Source organism: Synchiropus splendidus, chromosome 3 (genome assembly GCF_027744825.2).
Source record: "Synchiropus splendidus isolate RoL2022-P1 chromosome 3, RoL_Sspl_1.0, whole genome shotgun sequence".
Classification (NCBI taxonomy): Eukaryota; Metazoa; Chordata; class Actinopteri; order Syngnathiformes; family Callionymidae; genus Synchiropus; species Synchiropus splendidus.
In genome coordinates, this window is record NC_071336.1 from 29525685 (window position 1) to 29546161 (window position 20477).

The 20477-nt window shown below is 43.1% G+C and overlaps 1 protein-coding gene across 1 annotated transcript; it reads right to left on the reverse strand.

Annotated features, from left to right (window-relative positions):
- Positions 1–832: 832 nt before the first annotated feature.
- trpa1b (transient receptor potential cation channel, subfamily A, member 1b) lies at positions 833–20091 on the reverse strand. The gene is made up of 28 exons (XM_053859618.1): positions 20076–20091; positions 17656–17815; positions 17092–17254; positions 16716–16891; positions 15394–15501; positions 15134–15242; positions 13841–13986; positions 13109–13245; positions 10576–10624; positions 9548–9647; positions 9379–9479; positions 8600–8775; positions 6892–7056; positions 6713–6827; positions 6046–6212; positions 5832–5922; positions 5711–5767; positions 5560–5646; positions 5420–5490; positions 5181–5337; positions 4983–5069; positions 4725–4894; positions 3494–3623; positions 3243–3425; positions 3066–3134; positions 2896–2997; positions 2683–2801; positions 833–1990 (listed from the first exon to the last, which is right to left on the reverse strand). Exons 2-28 carry the CDS (start codon positions 17749–17751, stop codon positions 1777–1779), a joined length of 3345 nt encoding a protein of 1114 aa, XP_053715593.1. The 5' UTR covers positions 17752–17815; positions 20076–20091; the 3' UTR covers positions 833–1776.
- Positions 20092–20477: the final 386 nt, after the last annotated feature.

A 20477-nucleotide genomic window follows, 5' to 3' on the forward strand; every position in this document is an offset into this window, starting at 1 on the left:
TGAAAAAGGGTGGAGGTGGTTTTTAATACAAATATATTCTATATGAAATAATGACATTAATTCTTCTTAGTGGATATTCTCCAATGAAAAGGCTTCTTTAACACGACCCCCTGAAATAGTCCAGGCCAGAGGAGGGCAAAACTAGGAGGGAAACGTCACTTTTTTCATTGTATAAAGCTAAATGAGTTTTAGGTTTTTAAGACCCCTTTATGTCCCTTCTTTGTATTATTTTTAAATTTAGTTCTTTCTCTCTCTCACTCTCTTTTTGTCTCTTGCTCTCTCCCACACACACTGGATGTGAATAGGTTACATTTTTTAAACTTAAATTAATTGCACTAAACCTAACGCAAATGGCAAATGAATTAATCAACCATTTTGTTTCTGTTTTAAATGTAGCGTAAAAGAGTGACCATTAATGCTTACAATGCATGTTTTTTTTAACCTTTTCTTGTATATGTTTTAGCCATAGTTCAGTCACCAAGATATTCATCACTTCATGACACCTTCTAATAATGCTATTGGGTATCATTGAACTTTAAATCATATAATCAGATGACGTATTTTAAGCATGAATGTCACGGCGCAAGTACACGTTCTCCTGTTTTATACTATATAAGATGGAAATGACAATAATCTTCCGTCTTCAGACCCCTCACATATGTGACAGTTTGTCATAGACTGGTGCTTCAGCAGGCAGTAAGTGAGTTGGAAAACTGTTGTCATGCAATAACTGGGTAACTGAATGAGAGAGTGACTGATGTGATAAGGATAATAAGACATTTTAGAAAGAGATCAGAAGAGAAATGACTGGTCACCTTGTTAGTTTGGACACTCTTTATTTCAGCAGCAAAAATGTCAGATCACTGTAGATACACGGCACTATCTTCATATGACTAACACAGAAAAGCAATACGAAGATATAAGAAAGCAAAACTATCCAAGAGTGAACTGCTTCCTGGCTCACTCCTCCACGTTGCATGTGCCTGACCTCCATTTTCTTATTACCTGCTGGGACGTGTCTTGAGATGAAGACTTCCGCTTGTGCCACACTATTAACCGGCCAGGCAGAGCGCCAGCCCATCCATCGCACAAGCCGGACATGTACTACTGACGTCACTAAAAGTGCAGGTCAAGGGAGTCTGCCGTTGACATTATATCTCATTTGATCTGCTGTCTTTTTTTTTTTTACAGGGTAAGAAGAATGATTTCCTGCAGGCCACATAGATTCACCTGCTGTTTCATTTCCTGTCCACGTGATAAAATGAGGGCAGCCATAAGTGATTCGCAGCTTGTCATTTCCCAACTAAAAGCAGAAATATAGTCCAAAACATCGGCGTAACGGATGGTTACAAGGCTATTGTACGGGCCGGGAGGGTAATGAAACTCAGGGCCAGCGGTAATAAATATCACTTGACACTTAACTTAAAGGCAGCGCTTGCATTTGTCTATCCACAAGGACTTTTGCGGGTCTTGACCCCGGGGCTGGGAAACTGGAGGGACAGGTGCAAGATTATGAGGTCAGAGGGTTTTTTTTTCCTTTTTTTTTTTTCTTCACAGACCTCATTTTCTCTCGAATGACTGTTCCATTCTGATGCTCACTTGTTTACAAATGAAAACAGATCATAAACTGAGATTTAAAACTAAATGCTGAGCATAAACTGATGGATCACACGCCTTAGATGAAGCACATAAAGATCTAACAGAGATTAAACGGCTGTGTACATGTGAGTATACCTGTGAACGGCGTTGTGATTATAGCGTTCAAAAAACAAACATTTATTTTTTGTGAACTGCAAGTGCTTTCAGCACCGGAGCCCAGCGCGACTTGCGGCGTGACCCCGGTCGGATTTGCCTTATGCTGGGCCAGTTGTGAGCCTGGAGGTTGACGGGCCCGTCGTACTCATCTGCCTCAGACGTGATGTCCATCTTCTGGATGACAAGCTTCAGCAGGTTGTGCTGCTTCTCCAGAAGGCTGGACATCTCTTTCATTCTGCAAGACAAACCGCATGTCTCCACCAGGGGCTGCTAATGCATCAGAAAGTAACGTCTCAGCTCCATGTGGCGGATGAACGTTCTCCTAAATAGAAGACTAGTGAATGTTGAATATTGTTTCTAAACTGACTCTGAGGCACTCCATTAAGTACAGTGCCAAAGTTGACTCAGATAAAGTCAATCCACTTTTCTTTTTAATTAAATGCCTCTTCCTAATTCACTTATTTCTGCATCATCAGCAAGTCTAAACTTTTTTTTTTCCAGAATTTAATTAACCCGTCACACTGTTAAATCATGAAAAGATGTCTTTTAAAAACACATCGACCTCTGTTCTTAATCCACAGCAATTTTGCCGAGCTGAATGTGTGTAGTGATGAGGTTGGAAATGACAGGTGATGGACGTCATGTATGTTTGGGAGCGAAGGAAGGATGGAGCGCGAGGATCAGTGCTGTGTCTTCAGTCATGGAGTGTCATGACGTCCTGTTGTGGTGGAGAAGGAGCTGAGCTCAGTGGCAAAGCACTGGATTGGCCTGTTGATCCCTGCTGTTCTGACCCAAACTTCTTTTTCTTGTATGACTGTCACATCATTGTTAGTTATGAAATATAAATATTCTCTCTATGAGCATTCTTTTCAAACCTCAGTATTTGTTTTAAATATTATTTTTTCATTTTTGCCATCGAAGCTTTACCTGTTCTTCTGCTTTCTGAGCTCATTCTCCATGAAAGTGCATCCCGCTGACACGGACTTGCGATGCTTCCACATTTCCATTTTCTGAACGTCGGTGAACATTATGGCATTCAGAAAGCGCTGCAAAAGAGATGGAAAGATTAAAGGACAAGCCACCACAGCCCCTTCATAAGCGGTGAATCCACGCAAATGTGCTTATCGGTAAGGAGCTCACCTTTCTGCATTGCCTGTTGGGGTAGACGGTGACAAAGGGTTTGTCCACTCTTTTCATGAACCAGTACGGCAGTCTGTCTTCCAGGGAAGTGTGAAGCTCAACCTACAGCCACAAATCATGGAACAGGTGATGCGACATGAGATCAAAGTCAGGCTTGAGGTGATACAGACCTGCATCGCTATTCTTTTCAGGTTGGCGTTTCTCTGGACTTCAGCGATGTCTCCAACAGCCAAACCAATCTAAGGAGACGAAACATATTTTAGATTATATTTTGTTAGATTCTTCCTCATTGCTGCTATAGGAAGTGTTTAGTTCACATCATCACACCCACACGTGGAAGCACCTACCATGAGATTCACCAGTAGAATGGGCATACAGAGAACAAACATCACAAAGAGATAGTACGTCATGATGCCGAAGGGGAGCTTGTTCTTCAGGTAAGGATCCAGGAAGTTGGTTTGATAGTTCAGCTCTCCAACCATCATCACAAAGGTTTGCATCACTGAGAGGGGCACAGTTTGGAACTCGCTCTGAGAGTAGAAAGACAACGTTATCTGACCTGTAGGGTTGAACAGCCATGTATCTATCGATTTCTTACCTGGTTGGGCATCAGAGCGAAGAAGGCCAAACCGAAGGCCAGCAGCAGGTAAACGAACAGCATGACGATGCGAACCAGCGTCCTCATGATCTCTCCGAACATGACCACGTAGATGCCGACACCCTCAAACCTGGAGAGGATTACTGGTATCAGTATTGCGTGGAAACTGGACAGTGAGCTTTGAAAGTCCAAAGTATCAGTGGTTGCACATGTCTGGTCCGTGCTGGTCACACACACCTTTGGTTGACCAGAGTGTTGTGAAGATCCCGGTTCATATGGTGCAAACAAAACATGGTGGCTTGCAATTGAGTAGTGTTGTAGTCAAGACCACATCAACCGAGACCAAGATATTATTGAGACTTCACTGTATCGAGACCGAGATAAGACCAAGATACAATACATGAGGACCCAGAATCCTTCTTTCAACCAATCATGACAGTTTTGTCTGTCGGTCTCAACTGGTCTGGAATGGAAATCCCGAGACTGAGACAAGCCCTATGTTCATTTGAGAGTGTGACACGACGGAGACCCTAAAAAAGTGGTCTTCAGATCAATCTTGAGTACTACAACAGGGGGTCTGGATGTTGGTTGCGTCTTGAAAATACAGTTCATGTGAAAATGTGGCTTTCAACAGGGATTATGGTGAACACCGGATTATTTTATGGCTGGAGTAGGTCTGCCCTCAGTTTGTATTGAATTTAATCCTGTTGATGCTCAACCACAAATGTCAAGCTCAAAGGTTTATATCATTTAACACCATTTGAACAAGCGTAGCATTTGTAAATGCATATTGACTTTAGTCGTGAAACACTAACAGCAAAGTTGCATTGACCATTCATTCATTCAGTAATTCAGTTTATTCAAACTATTATTTGATGTTTTAGCTGTGGAACATAAGTCTATTGGAATAAATAAATAAAAAAATCCAGGCACCATTTTGCCACTCTCCTTTTAACTCGACCCTCTCAAGTGCCTCTTTATCTTCATAAATCCATTCTTCTCAATTATTATAAACCACAGCAGAGCCAATGAGTCAACAGCGGCTTTTTGAAAAATGCATTTCCAGCCGTGCCAAACCGAGGTGCATATATTATGTTGACGCCCTTCCCTCAATTTGCTGACATTTTGAGCAACATTTTCAAGCTCATTTGTTGGATGACATGCACTTTTAAAAGGCCTGTTGAATGACTGCCATGAACCTCACGTTCATGAGGTTGTACGTTAGCAGTACCTCTGGAAATAGAGAAGAAATCCGATCCAGGAGTTCAAAACCGCCAACGCCCCTGCTTGCCAATGAAGGGAGCCCTCGGCATTGACCAGTAGAGGGATGACGAACAGAAGAGAAAAGATGGATGCAAACCAGTCATTAGGATTGGAAGAATCCTTGAAGTAATTCCAGCGCTGTCAATCAAAGAGAAATGTCAGCACTTGTTTAAATAAATAAATAAATGATAAAAGGAGATGTTGTTCCCGCTGTGTGCATTGTTACCTGTTGGTATATCTGTACCACTTCCTTTGCTATGGCATATACATTCATGACCAACACCAACAAGATGGAGATAAAGGCGTGAGAGTTCTGTTGCGACATGAACACAGCAGATATTTGTGTGGTTCAAGAGGACACAGGCAGGACGTGTAAACTTCAACAAAATACGTCTGGAAAATCCTTGTATTGAATAAGAAATACCTGGCTGATGGAGACTGGCACCATGGTGATGTTGTGCACTCCTGTCTCCGTCATGTTCGTGGTTGGTCTCAGTGATATGATCAGGTGAGTCAGTGGCAGCAGCCCCACCAGATACATGAACATGTTGAGCAGATGCGCTTTGCTCCCGTAAGCAACCCTGCGGATAGATGGTTCGATACGGAGCAATACTGAAAAAACTAAAGTGAATGACAGCTCACACTCTGCGGCCCAGAACTCACCACTTCATTGACAGGTACTTCCTGCAAACCGGATGGTTGAGGAGGTCAATGCGGTTGTAGGCCACCATCGCCTTCGGACGCACAAAACACGTCAGCACTTCCTTTATAAACAAGCTGTGTTTGAGAGTAGACGTTCTTACATTCAAGGCAACCAAAGGCTTCACTTTGGAATTACTGTTCTTCTTAGCCAAAAGAGGAGCTTGGAGCCAACGGAAGTTGTACTCAATCTTCACAACACAAAACAGTGCATCAGTATCATCCTGAGACGTGTGACACAGTCGAGGCTGTTACTTTATAGTTCGGACAGTTGGGGTCGTCGGTTTCTTTCACGCAGCAGTCCAACAGGTGCTGAGGTGACAGTTGAAGAACACGTTAGATGAAAATAATATTCATCATGTTTATTCATCATCACCTTGAAGGTCTCTGGCAGAAATTCAATCATGTCAAGAATGGGACATCGCTGCGGAGAGCCAGGAGCGAAGCTCTGTAAAGCTTCGTCACGCCTGGGAGGGAAAAACAAACAAATTAGGTGCGCAAATTACTGCTACGGTGCACGGTTTAGCTTCTCATCCAGACGGTCTGTTTGGTCCCCATCTGACGTGTAACTAAAAATCCCCAGAGCGTACCTGTGATGGTCAATAACAGCATTCACCACATCTTTTTTCCCATTCTGAAGAGCCTCATGGAGGAAGGAGGCGTCGTTCTTGTTCAAGGTGAACTCAGCTCCTCGATTCAGCATCATTCTGACCGCAGCTACGTGGCCGTGCTTCGCAGCGACGTGGAGCGCAGTGTTCTGAAGAGTTTGAAAGATGGAGAGAGTGAATGTCATGGCATTGTGTTTGCTCTCTTTCTTTCAGTTGTATTCTCCATTCGGCTTCACACCTCAAGTAAACTCTGGGAACTCATGTCACACTTCGAGGACAGAAATTCTTAACGTTGACATTGTCGCCTATAGCACGATACCTGTCTTGGCTTCAGTGTTGACTCTAACTTGCTGAGATCAAAGTGCTCAAGCATCAAATAGGTCCGTGGAGTATCTTCCCCAGTGATGACACAAATGTATCAATCTGTCATGAGTCCAACGGCAGTTGAAGCTCTTGAGTTACAGTGACAAACTCTGTTATTTATTTCCTATCCTGAGGCCTGCAGGGAACCTCGGGTGAGGCGTCCACAGAACAACATCAGAACATTGTGTCACATGGATTGATAGATATTGACACACTTTATTGTGGTATGAAAAAAAATCAGTCGTAAATTACTAAACAACCAGTAACAGGCTCCAGGAAGTCCTACCCCGTCCTCATCTGTTTTATCCATCAACTTGACATTGGCAGCGAGGATTTTTTCCATGGTCTGAGTGTATCCCTCCGATGCAGCGTGGTGAAGGCAAGTCCAGCCTTTGTAGTCGCTTCAATAAGTGACAAATGAAGTTAAATTATGAATACGGGCGCTGCAATGTGTTTCCAACTCACCAGTGAAAGAGGGCCCCTTTGCGCAGCAGCAGCTCCACCACCTTGGAGTGGCCTCCACTGGCAGCTAAGTGAAGCGGCGTGAGGCCCTTCTCGTCGCCTTCGTTCAGTAGTCGAGAGTCTTTGATGGTTTCCAGCAGTTTATGGCACGTATTAATGCGCCCATATCTGGAAAGGCGACAGTAGCACGGCTGTCAATGTTTTTGCCGGTCATTTTGTTTAGGGGTAAAATGAAGTGAGTGAAAAAAGCCAGAAAAGATTATGAAAGGATACATGTTAGTAAGAGAGGTTTGCGACAAGGCAGCCAAACCAGGAAATGGCCTAAGGCCCCTGGTAGTACCAGACAACGGCATGAACAACAAATACTGTGTAAGTCAGTGCAAAAAAGTGCAACAGAGTCTGGCAACCCAATCCACCATTCACAGAGAGGCAGTGGTCCTGGCAAACAAATGCTCCACTGCATGCTGATGAACAAGCAGGAACGATTCAACACCATCAAACATCATCTGCACTGTCCGACCCATGAGAGTTCAACCACACCATGCAGAGCCTTCTGTTGACGTTATTAGCCTAGATTCAGCTTCACCACAGTAGATAGGCTTGTGCCGGAAGGACTGAAAGATTTTTTTAGTTGCAGGTTGAACAACTTGCGCTTTATGAATGTAATTCTTTTGAATGCATGTTTTGTTTGAACGTCAACTAGAAATGAAAAACATTGTTAAGCTTTGTTTATTTGTGTGTCAGACAGTAGAATGTTTAAAACTAGATCTTTTCTTTCCTCCTCCAGGTGCTTTGCTCATGTAACTAAACCTCTTTTGGAAATGATATTTTTGATATTTAATGTTGCTAAAGTCATTTGTTTTTACAGCGAAAGACTTTATTGAGATAAAGAATGTTTTCCTGTGGTTCGCCTGAGAAGGACTGGATCTACTTGGCAAAGGCCCCCCAAATTTCTTGACACGGTGCCGGGTTATGGTTTAATTAAAAATAATATTAATAATTTAAACAAGAGGCTTTGAGTGAGTGAGTGAAGCAGGGTGGTCAGAGGCTGTGTTTGAGTTGACTGAAATATGATCAGACTGTCTGGTGAAGCAAAGAGGAACTATATTTGAGGAAAATGGAAATGTGACATTTGAGACCCAAGAGGGAGAACGAAGCCCACAATTGAATGAGTTGGGAGCAATAAAAGACATAAAACACAGAAGTACAGCGGGAGGTTCCCTTCGGTCAATCCTGCAGTCGTCTTATTATTATATGTGTTTTAAATAAATGATGTGAATGAGCACCTCCACAAAGGATATATTCACTGAAATCCATATAGATCAGATATAAAACATCAACGGTTGTTCTGTAAGTACATCATGTTGCGTGGCGTGAGTGAATATATATGTTTATATATATATATATATATATATATATATATATATATAGTGGCCTCCATGTGCCCTGAAGCGCTGGTGAAATGAAGGGAAAGAATGTCGATTTAAAAAAACTTTCATTTATCCTGGGATTACTTCACAGGTGCCACATAATTGAATTCTATTTTTGTCTTCAGGTTAGGTTCAGGTTATTATGGGGCATAACTGTTCCGAAGACTAACCACGTATGACGACACTGCGCTAAGAAATAAATTCAGTTGTTGCCTAGAAAAAGTAGAGACTGAAACATGAACAATTCAGATGTTTGACATTGTCTTTTAGGTTCAACTTACTGTGCAGCAAAGTGAAGGGCAGACTTCTTGTCCTTGGACTTGTAGGAGAGCCCCACCTCGCCCGAGAGGCCCACCATGTTCCTCACTGAGTCATGGATGCCCAGTCTGCAGGCGTAGTGGAGAGGGGTGCAGCCTTCGCTGTCCTCGCAGTTCAGCAACGCTTTCACACTGCTCCGCTGGAAACACGCAGAGGCACACGCTGTCCAACTTGAAGTGCATCGTTCGATTATGTAAGATTTCATATGAAGACGTGTGATAATATTTACATCTTAGCCGAGAAACTAAAGTGTTATTGAGCTGCTCTTTCAATGTCTGTGGCGTCATATTCATGTCAAAAACAACAGTTAATGCTGTTATTAGAATAAGAAGAAGAGTTGTTGTTGAATTCAAGGGAGAGTTACTGTGCAAAAACTTCACTCAGGTAACATATTAGATGAATATCTGGCGCCATATGGTCATATCACTTCTGTAATCGGCTGAGCTGGGCACTTTTTTCAGTGCCCAATACACAAGCTGTAATGTTTCCTAAAAAAAATAAATAAATAAATAAATAACTCTTTATTTATTTTTTTTTTTTTAAAGAAGAAAAATCCTTGCAGACAGTATGAAGTTAAAGCATCTGATAATCCTCCAAATTGTATAACATTTTAGAAGATTTGGCATTTTTAGCAGACAAAAATAATAAAAATAATATATTACATAAGAATGGAATGTTTTTTTTTTCCGTAAATGCTTCACAAATTTCATTTAAATACCCTTTACGAAGGGCATGTTGTTACCTGCAACACATCTTGTGGGAGATTTTTGAGGCCCTTTGGCTGCAGAATCGCTCGGTGGAGGAAGTTACAGCCGAAAATGTCCGTCACGGACACATCTGCTCCTGAATGATAGTAAACACAAACTCCTCGTTAATAACGGTGCAACGGTTGTCATGGTGACGGTGCTCACCTCTGGTCAGCAGCAGGGCGACAGTTCTCCAGGCTCCACAGTTGGTTGCCACCAACAGCGGCGTGTTTCCTTTGCAGTCGACGTCGTCGAGATCAGCACCCTGACAAGACATTGTGAAGTCTCATGGACGTACGGATCAATAAACAAATGCTGAAGAATTACAGTGTTTTTACAACGACATGATGAAACAGTACAACATTCAACAACAACAATTGATGATTTTGGTCACGAAGACTCTCAGCTTCATCTTCAACAAGTGCAGTTCCACTACATAGGTCACTGACGATAGCAAAAAAAATCCTTCATAATTCCACGTTTTGGTAATTTATGTTTCATTTTTCCTAAAGTTCAGTGAAGGATTTTTAAAAATATATTCAATCAAATGTTTATTTTATTTTTTATTCTCTTCCTTACAGCTGTGGAGACTCAAGCCAAAATAAAAGAAGAAAAATAAATTGTATTACTAAAATACTAGAAAACTTAAAGAAAATAGGGGGGAAAATGTAATTATACAATGCCATTAAATGTATGTATGTATGAATATAAATAAAGAGTGGACGATCCTGTAAAGTGGTGAATGTGAGAGCAAAACTATGAGTTACCATTATCTATTCATCTGTTGAGTGTTCAAAGAATCAAATTCAAGATTTGGGGGAAGACGAACTGTACATAAACACGTTTAAAAGAAACAGTTTTGCACTGTCCTCAGAAGGGCAGCATAAATGCTGGCAACGGGCTGCATGTGGCCCCTGGACCGCAGTTTGCGCACACCTGCTTTACCATGGCACCATGAGCATGACCTGTTTCTGGTGCTAGCATCATTGTTATCACTACAATATTTTAGTGATTGTGGGTCCATCACTTCATACGCATTGTCTTCTGAACTGTGACTCGGTGAAGCTGTACAGACAATTCCTTGTCTTATATTTGTGCTTACTGTAACATCACTATCAGACAGTTCACAAGAAAACAAGGTGTCTACATTAGCAGTCGATGTGCTTATGTGTGTACTCATAAGTTATATTTACCAAAGAGATGAGATACTCTGCCAGCTCCATATGGTCAAATATTGTTGCCCTGGAAAGACAAACACAATTCACTGTAAACTCAGAACAACACACAGCAGTGAACAAGCACTCAATGTTGCGAGAGTAGGGACATTGGTTTCCTCAGTGGTCAGCGGTGACGTCCTTCGTCTCCTGGATTGCAGATGGACGGACGCTTTTAAGATGCTTGACAAATGGAATGATGGGTTGGAGAAGCCTGATAATGCCGAGACCTTAGAGCAGCATGTTGTGTTATGGCTGTTGGAAGGAAATCTCTGGGGGTCACAGCAGCTGTGTTAACAGTGGGACAGACTATAAAGCGTCTAGATGAGCGACACCAACATGTAGGGCCTTATATTATGATTATCAAAGGCAGGAGTTTGAAATTGAGGAGCAGCTGTGGAAGACATTCAGGCCGACATCCTGTAGAAGCTCACTTCAACTTTACAACACGGGTGAACTACCATCACCCCTCAGCTTTGTTTATCTTCTCACCTGCTGGCTGTCACCTGATGAACTTCAGAACTCTTCCTGCTAGAGCTTTTCCTGCTAGGACTCAGTACTAGCAGAGAACCCTGTCTGCCTTGACTGAACCCCCTTTTAGTGACATCATAAACCTTTGATAGAAAACTTTCAACTTTTATTCGTAATATCTGCTCTTCATGCGCCTCCAACTTTGCCCAAACCGCCTCACTTATATACTTGGTAAAAGGTGAATAATAAAGGGTGAACAAAAATATATAGACTCAATAAACTGACACAAATAAATCATTTTCAATATCACCAGATGACTAACTTCAGTTCATCACGTCTGTCATCTCTATTTCATTTGCGTATGAATGTATGAATCTATAAGATGTTGTGACCAGCTATATTGCATCTGGGCCCGAGACCTGCCAGCAGACTGTCTTCACCACCAATAGACCACCATAGAGCATGTTGGTCATGCCTCCACCGGCTCAGACGTTTGTTCACTGGGGGTGATGTCATTTACTGGAGTGCTGAGCCGAAACACTTGAAGGAAAAGTCTGTGATCAAGCTCAACATAGGTGGCTGCTAACTGCTCTCTCACTTTGATAGGGTGATTTTTTTTTTTTTCACGTCTGGTGTGTGAATGCATGGCTCATAAATGTGTTGCAGAACTGAAGGTTCGTGTCCAGTATTTAGTACAACACTATGAACTTGGAGGCGTCAGTCATGCTGTCGTTGCACACCGACGTCCCACTGGGAATAAGGCACAGTTCCCCCTCATGAAAAGGTGATCAGCACCAGGTGGAGGGGGGCTTGATTTATCCACCACAGTAACAGATGGGACTGAAGCCACTGTTCTTGTGCACTGGTGTCTTGTCACTTGTGTTAAATAATGGTTTATTTTCCAAACATCTCCAACGACCATATATCAGCGCTGCTGTGAACTTGCGACACTCATCCCTGTTCCAAAGTCAAACCCAATGACAACTGTGTAGCTGTGTAACTGACGCATCTGATAGAAAATGATGGTGGATTTCGGCATATTCGTCGCCATGTAAACCTGCTAGCAGTGATAATGCAGGTCATTTCACATGAGGAAACCACAACAACAATATCCAACCCTCCTCATCCGCTTATCCGTTGCAGAGTCGCGGGGGCAGCGGCTTCAAAAGCCCTTCTCCCGGGCAACATCCACCAGCTCTGACTGGATCCCGAGACGCTCCCAGGAAGGTGAAAAGATCTAATCCCTCCACCTGGTCCTGGGTCGCAGCCTAGGTCTCCTCCCAATTTGCCGCGCCTGAAACACCAAAAGGAGGCGTCCGGGGGGCAATCCTCATGTGATGCCCGAACCACATCAACTGACACCTTTGAACATAGAGAAGCAGAAGCTCTACTCCGAGTGACAGGACTTCTCACCGTGTCTTTAAGTGAGACGCTTGTTTCCGGGATACAGAGGTGAGGGTTAGGATGAAGATTGGTAAATAGAGAGCTTTGCCTTTTGGCTCAGTTCACACAACCGTGCGGTAGAGTGACAGCAATACCGCAGCTGCTGCACAGATTCGCCGATCAGTCACGCCAACAATAATGCATAACAATTGTGTTTCAGTCGCTGCAGAGGTCGTAGCTGAAAGAATAAACTTGTCAAGCTTGTCTCTCACGTCTGAGGCGACGATAACCACTGAGTGATGGCTGATCTACGACACCGTCATGTGATCTTCCGTCGCCAAACAGTTATTTGCTGTAGAAGGGGCTTTTGCACTCACACTTGTCAAGAAACACAAACATTTCCTTTCCGTTAAACAATCCCTTGAATGTGAAATAGAGAGAGAGTGGCAGCCAGCAAATAAAGCGCTCGGCTGAGCAGCTGTGGAAACTAATGAAAAGGTTTGGCGCCATTAGTCAAATGGGCAGCTGACTGTAAAGGGAGGCAATTACGGCGCTAAATTTGCATGTAACCACTTTTCAAACGCTATGGATAAGTAAACATGGCGCGTCCAACAGCTCATCCATCCATCACTGAGGGGGAAATGCTCGGATCGCCCACCTGTGAAGAGGGGTCTGGTGAGCGCCGTCGTTGAGGTTGATGATGTCCTCCACGTGGTCGAAGGTGGAGAGCATGAGTTTGACCACGTCGGTGGCCCCCTGCGTGCACGCCAAATGGAGCGGCGTGGACTTGTCGCTCTGCAGGACGACGAATAAACAAGGATAAGTGCGATGAGCGTTGAAGCGCCATAAAGAGACAGACAGAGTGATGCGCTGAACAAAGCCGATTCGATCGCTTACGTCTATTCTGTTAGCCACAAATGGAAGCTGTAAATTCCCCCAGTGGAACATTAGGACTGTATCCTCAGCGCTGAGCAACAAACCCATAATGAGATAACCAGAACTGGCAGCAGGACACCAGCCATCGCACCGCTCCCACTAAGTGCCGGTAATTTGTAGCAATTTAGTCGACCAGGGCGATTACTGCGCTGGCCTGTCCCACTGCAGCTTCGGCCAAAAGCCCAGACTGAGAGGTACCCAAAACAAGGATTATCCTGACGTGCTTGATAAAGTCAGAAACCATGACGACTGCAGGCGTAGGTAAATGTGTGGGAAAAGAAAACAATGCAAATCCAGCTGCATACGTCCGATAACCAGACTGAAGCTGACCCGATGACAGGGGTGTTCATGGGGTCTGATAGATTATTGACGCTCTGTAACCACGCAATTTCCCTCAACATAAACACAGACGTATGGAATTTCTAGAACAACACTGAATTGGTGGAGCTTTTACCTGCTGCTGGTCAATTCTGGCTCCGAGGGAAATGCACAGGCGAATGGTCTCCAGGTTCCCACCACGAACAGCAAGGTGGAGAGGACTGGAGTTGGTCTTGTCCAAAAAGTTGATGTGGTTGACCAAACTGTAGCCCCTCTCTTCACCTGCCGCAGGTGGGGGAGCAGTATGTTAGTTGGACATAGTGGTTTGGAGCACTGTCGAACATAGGCAGCAGCCTTCAGTTCTTCTTTGTGAGGACGTGTCCCTCTCACCCTAAACTTAATCATCCATTTGCAGTTTTAATCCTCAAATTGAGGGTTGGAGAAGCTCCGTTAAAATCTTATACAGGTTCTCACTAGGATAGAAGTACAGGAACACACACACCGGCGCGCGCACAGTTAAGTTAAACAGAGAATCCTAACAAGATCAGTCTGTTGTCGAGGAACGTAATTACATTTAACAGAATCACAAAACTATTGTGCGCTCTCCCTGGATTGTATTTCAGAGCTATAAAGCTGTAAACTGCTGGCTCCACATGCTTTCAAGGTTTACTACATAAGTTTGTTTTTAACTGTGATCACAGCTCCAACACCGAAAAGCAAACGGAAAGGACATGGGACAATAGAAGGTGTGACTCAGCTCTGAAGTCTGTGGTGATAAATTTGGATTAAATATGAAAGCACCTAGTTGGTAACTGCAAAATGTCATGGCAACAATTGGTGTGCTTGAAAGTCAGGTGGTGTGAAAGCTGACTTGACTAGTGGCACAGTGAAAGAGCAAAGCTACAATTAGATCAGACATGGTCCACTTCTGTGCGGCCCCCATGAGCACAACCAAAGAGAACTGATAATATCGATAAACAACGTTTGTTCCATTTTTTTTCCAAATAAAAAATTGTGTAATAAATAGTTCATTGTGAGTGTTTTCCATTATAGGTAAAGTCCAATTTGCCCTGGTTTGCAAACACATATTTGACTTATTTATTTGTTGAGATTTCATTTTTCAAATATAAAATTTCCTGAACATATATATATATATATATATATATATATATATATATATATATATATATATAACCTTTTCAGGTATTTACTATTGTGGTGGAATGACTAAAAATATACAGCTCTCACAGCTGTAAAAGAAGTAGAACTCGCTGGACGTTTCTCCTTATTCGGAAACTTGGCTAAGAGCAGCTGTAAACTGCCCACCCTTTCCTGCGGGATTTTGAAATCCAGCAGGTCGAGCCCACTGTTATCAATGAGTTCACATCTTTCCGATGATGTCAGCACTTTCTTTGTTCGAACGTCGTACCGGCCTTCAGGATCACTTCCATGGCTTTCTTTGCACCTGCGAAGGCAGCTGCGTGCACGGGAAAATGGCCAAGCTTGTTTTGTTTGCAGAGCTGCGCTCCGTGCTTTATCTTGGACAGAGAATGGAGAGAAGAACAAAGACAGACATTTCTTTGTCAGAGTGGTCTGGCCACTTAAACCCCCAGTTATCCTTTACAACCTCATGTAGATCGCTTAAATCGAATGGTTACAGGTGGGTCATTGCAATGCCATTCTACCAACCAATATGCTGAGGGCTTCAAAATTATTGATGGAGCACGCCAGTATCATTGCAGTGTTCCCAAGGTCTCCGGGCAGATTGTGGTCGGTGGCTGGGTAGCAGAGCAGCAGCTGGAACCATACACAGTGTAAAATGAGCGGCGTGTGCCTCAGCTCAAATATTTACTCCACACATGTCCTGAGATGTTATCAACGTTGCCTCTGGATGTCAACATTAGCTGAAGATAATCTTTTGCTACTGACTTCCTTTGATAAGTCGCATAACCATGTGTCTCTCCTCATGCCTTCTACATTGGCTGGATATCTGAGAATACAACACTTTAGACACACAAAAATGGTGCTAGTGTTCCAACAATGTTTTCAAACAAAGCTTTTTCCCCTCGGCCGTCTTGTGAATTTGTGAATAGCCCTTGTTATTTTATTTTATTTAGTTGGTGGGATCCTCACTGACCGTGGCAATAAAGTTCATTCTGATTCCGATTCTGTCACGGCCGGTTTGTTTTCAGACCTAATTCACGTGTGACTGTCCTGTCGGGCCATTTCAGTCAAACCTCAAATCTCCTCGACCATCCAAACATTCCAACTCAGAATAAACAATAAACAAGTGCGTCTGCAGGAACAATAGTGAAAAAGTTGAACCACACAATCGTCATTGGTTTTAAAACTTTCAGATTTTTGGCCATATAAGCTTGCCATACATATCCAGGAAGTATCAGCTGCTGAAAACCTTCCATCGCAGCGTGTTTTCTCTGACGTCGCACAGCAAATGGCATGTCTGTAAGTACTGTACGTCAACATTTGGTTCTGTCATCTGCTTTGGTTTAACGTTTGTAAGGCAACAATACCAGTTAGCATGTTACTCCCTCAGTAGCATTTCTGCTAGCTTTCTTAAAAAGTGACTTCAGATGACTTAAATCTGTTACATAGACTGTCAGTAAACAATGAAACAATGCAGATAAAAGGGATTCAATACGTTCCAAGGGGAGAATAATTTCTTGTGTGATGAAGTTGATGTTAAACTACAGAGACACGTTATGCTAAAATAAGACTTAGATGTTGCCTTACGAGTTTTTTTTTCCCAAAACTTCAACTGTGTTTAATATTTCGCCTATTGTGTTTGTCAGTCTTCATTTCAAAGATGAAAAGTTTGTTTGTTTTGCGTTGCAGTTCTTGCAGATTCTTCAAATATGTTTCCTAAATCAAAGCCACTGACAAATGAGTAAAATTTTTGTCTGTCTTCTGTGTTAATTTTTTTTTTTTTAAAGCTGCATTTGAGTCTGGTCACAATTCACATAACATCTCATAGGAGATGGAGTGTTCCTCACCTCCACCAGGTCATTGTGACCCTTGCTGACAGCCAGATGCAGAGGGGACAGGAGAGCTTTGTTGAGGATGTTGGGGTCGGCCCCCAGGTCCAAAAGAGCTCTGCAGCTTGCCGCCTCATTTCTCTCCACCGCCCAGTGAAGTGGCACGTTGCCCTGGTCGTCACAGCTGTTCAGTTCTGGGGAGTAAAAAAAGACGGAATACTGAGAGAATGCAAACAGTCTGAGAGGACGAGCGCAGTATACAAAGCCAAGTTTCATTACTGCCAGGTACGACATGTGAATATCTGACTGTCCTATAGAGAAGGAAGTGCTCTCCTGATCCACATGTCCAGCCGGTGCCTGCGTGTCTCATGATGGATGATGGAGCGGTGCTTACGCTGTGACTCTGTGGCACTGATGATGAATTGGATGAGGGTGACATGGCCTCCTGCGGCAGCGTGATGAAGGGGACTGGCTCCACATTCATCTTTCTCACTCAGGACCTCTGTGTTTCTCCTCACCAGGCTCTCCAGCAGGGCCAGGTCCCCCTTCTCAGCCAACTGTGCAATGCAGTCACATAACCATGACATTGTTAGGATCTGACCTGCAGCAGCTGTCGGTTATATGGAGGGAAACGCCACAAAACCCCACGCAGATGGTGGGGTGTTGTCATTGTGGTTGGTTTGTGGAAATACATTCAATAAATTACTATTATCTGGATGATTTAAGTGGGAATATCCACAGGTACACCACAGAACTGGCTTCCTGGAAGAGGTTTCATTTGGAAATCTAGAATTTATTTGTACGTATGAACCAACTTACACAAACGCCATGTAAATTAAGTATAATTGTAAAAGTGTAAGAGCAGCCCAACAGCAGAGCGAATAAGCAGAGAAAAACACAACTGATGGTCGCATGTCGTGTTTGTGTTTCAGCTTCATCTTTAACATGAGACATTCACCTCGATTACATTTAGGTTCGCCAGGGTTGGAGCTTCATCTCCTACCACACACGTATAACTGCTGTTTTGTCGGGTCACCCCTCTGTTGAAGTTCATCACTCGGTTGACACTTGGGTCCGATGAGAACAGCGCTTCCACATGGAGAATGAGGTTGGGAAGTCTAAAAATGAAGAACAGCGACAGGCATCATATTTCCTTGTCCTGGTCGTCGCGCTGGAGTAAACTGTTTCCCCGAAGCCTGCGGATGTTTTCACAGACACAGCAATGGGGATGGTATTGTCTGGAGCCAGAGGGCCGTTCTGCTGTGTCTGGCTGGTTGAGATCTCGCTGTGGAGAAAAAGCAATTATGTGTTCGCAGCTTGTTTGGAGACTTCCCCGGGCGTCCTTGCCTGATCTTGGCTGAGATGGAGATGGAGAATCTTGTAATTGTCTTGTACCAGAAGATCTCTTTGACCTTATACAGCAGCTGCTTAGCGTCCATTTAAGACCACAAGATGTTGTAAAACATCCCTCACCTAAGCCATAGCAACGATTCATGCAGAGCCCCTCCATATTGGAACCACAAGAGCCCTCATACTCTACAAGCAAGTGAAGTGCTTGTTTGATATATATATATCGTAAATGTCAGCGCATGCGTAACTGCTTCTCTGGCAAAGCTTTTTGTATATGTCCTCCTGGAACCACTGTGTCTCCCATGGCTTCGCAACTGTCAACGTTGTCAGTCACTGCCTGCAAGTCAGTGCGCTTTTAACACTCTGATCAAGTGCCTTCTCCTCAAAATAATACCACATGTGGCATGCATGACTTTTTTTTTTTCACAATAATACCATGTGTGGCTAAGCTATACGTATTACGCGTCAATGGAAGCGACAATCATGACTTTATTTTTTTTAATCCCGAGATACAAATTATCTCGAAATACAAATTATCGCGAGATAACTCTTAACTCGGGAGAAAAAAAATAGTCGCAGCCAAAGTCATGCATGCCACATGTGGTATTATTTTGAGGAGAAGGCACTTGATCAGAGTGTTAAAAGCGCACAGACTTTGCCCTTGGTAATATTCTGACTTGTAGACAGCGAATGATAACATTGACAAACAGTTACGAAGCCATGGGAGACACAGTGGTTACAGGAAGTAATTGTTTCTTGAGATAAAAAATATCTTGAGATAACTGTTATCTCAGGCTAAAAAAAAAAAAAAAGTCATGCATGTCACATCCAAAAAAATAGACACATGCGTGTGACTGCAGGGCTCCGTAGATTTGTCTTTCCTTTCCTATATTATTATTAAATAAATTGTGACTTTATTTTATTCTATTTTATAATAGTGATATTAAAAATAATGAATTATTTTTTTTCAAGAAGTAAAAAACACTGTGTCCGTCATGTTTCAGTTCTTAAATATGTCGACAGATATATCATTCAAACGCCTGTATGGTCAGTGTTATGCTGGTAGTTGATGCACTGAGAAGCTCACATCACCTCTGAAGCATGTGCTGGTGAAGCCAGACTGTGTGAGCCCAAAACCCAATTGGATTTTTTATTTACACAATAATTTCACATCAAATCCTGTTGGTGGTGAAGGACCCCCCTCACCCCAAAAAAAATGTGTTATGTTCAAACAAGTCTATCCATAAGAGATGATGTGTCAGGCTTCAAACCAAAACCTGTTTCACCTTGACTTTCCATGGTCGGAGTGTGTCAGCAAAGTTGTTTTTCCTCGCTAAATGAGCACATTCCAGATCAATACTTAACCTCCCTGAGATGTGGTCACACCAGAGATCAATTTAATTCACTCCTCCTCAGGCAGCTCCTCGGATTAATAATGCATCCTGGAGTCTTGGCGCTGGTTTCACCAATCATGAAGTGCTCAAAGGGAATGTTCCCGACGCTAAAGCAAAGAGTCATAAATACGTAAAGAATGTGGGGTTTTGATCTGTTAACAGGTTTTCCCACATCAAAGCACAGCTGAAGGTGGAACCTATTGATGGACCATCATCCAGCAAAACACACCTCCGCTCGACTCGGGTTTGTGCTCCAGTCTGACTTGGACAGAGTGTCTCCAAAAATAAATGAAAATTACCCATAATAATAATCTTCCCAGATTCAGAATTCAGCAGTGACACTGGGAATTGAGGCGACCTTTCATCTGTTTGCAGAGGCAGATTGTGGAGGGCATGCAATGACAGGGTCAGTAAACAAAAGCCGTATTTGCTGTGAACAAATGTTAATAATGTTATAATCCCATGTTCTGATGACATATTAAAAACAAGCAATAAAGAATCTCCAGCGATCAGCAGCATCATGATCTAAATATACACATATATAGTCAGACAGGTTCATGCTAAACCATCCGTTCATACAGCAAGTGGTTTTGCAGGAGGAATAGAGAGGAAGAGCGGAGTCTGGTGTACTCACCGTTACATCTGCAGAACAGTCTGGCTGTTCTCTTCACCGCCGCGAAAGGCCTTTAAATAGTGTGGGAGTTGAGCGTCTGTACATCCTAATGGAGAGGAAGATGCTTCCCCTTGTGACCGAATGACTCTCATTATGAATTACAGAATTGCCAGCCATGCCCATCTTGTAACGTGAGAGGTGATTTGACTGGCCGCAAGACATTAAGTTGAAAAATAAAACGGATTCTGCTGCTGACGCGCACAGTCAGAATGACTTTCTCCGCGCTTGTAAGTGCTTCGGCTCCTGGTTGTTTGGACTGGCGTTCTTCCATGGAAGGAGCTGGAGCTTGTCCTTACATTTCACATGTATGTTGTCCGTGTTTAGAAGCCAGTGCTGTGCTAACAGGTCGGCAGAGACCGGACC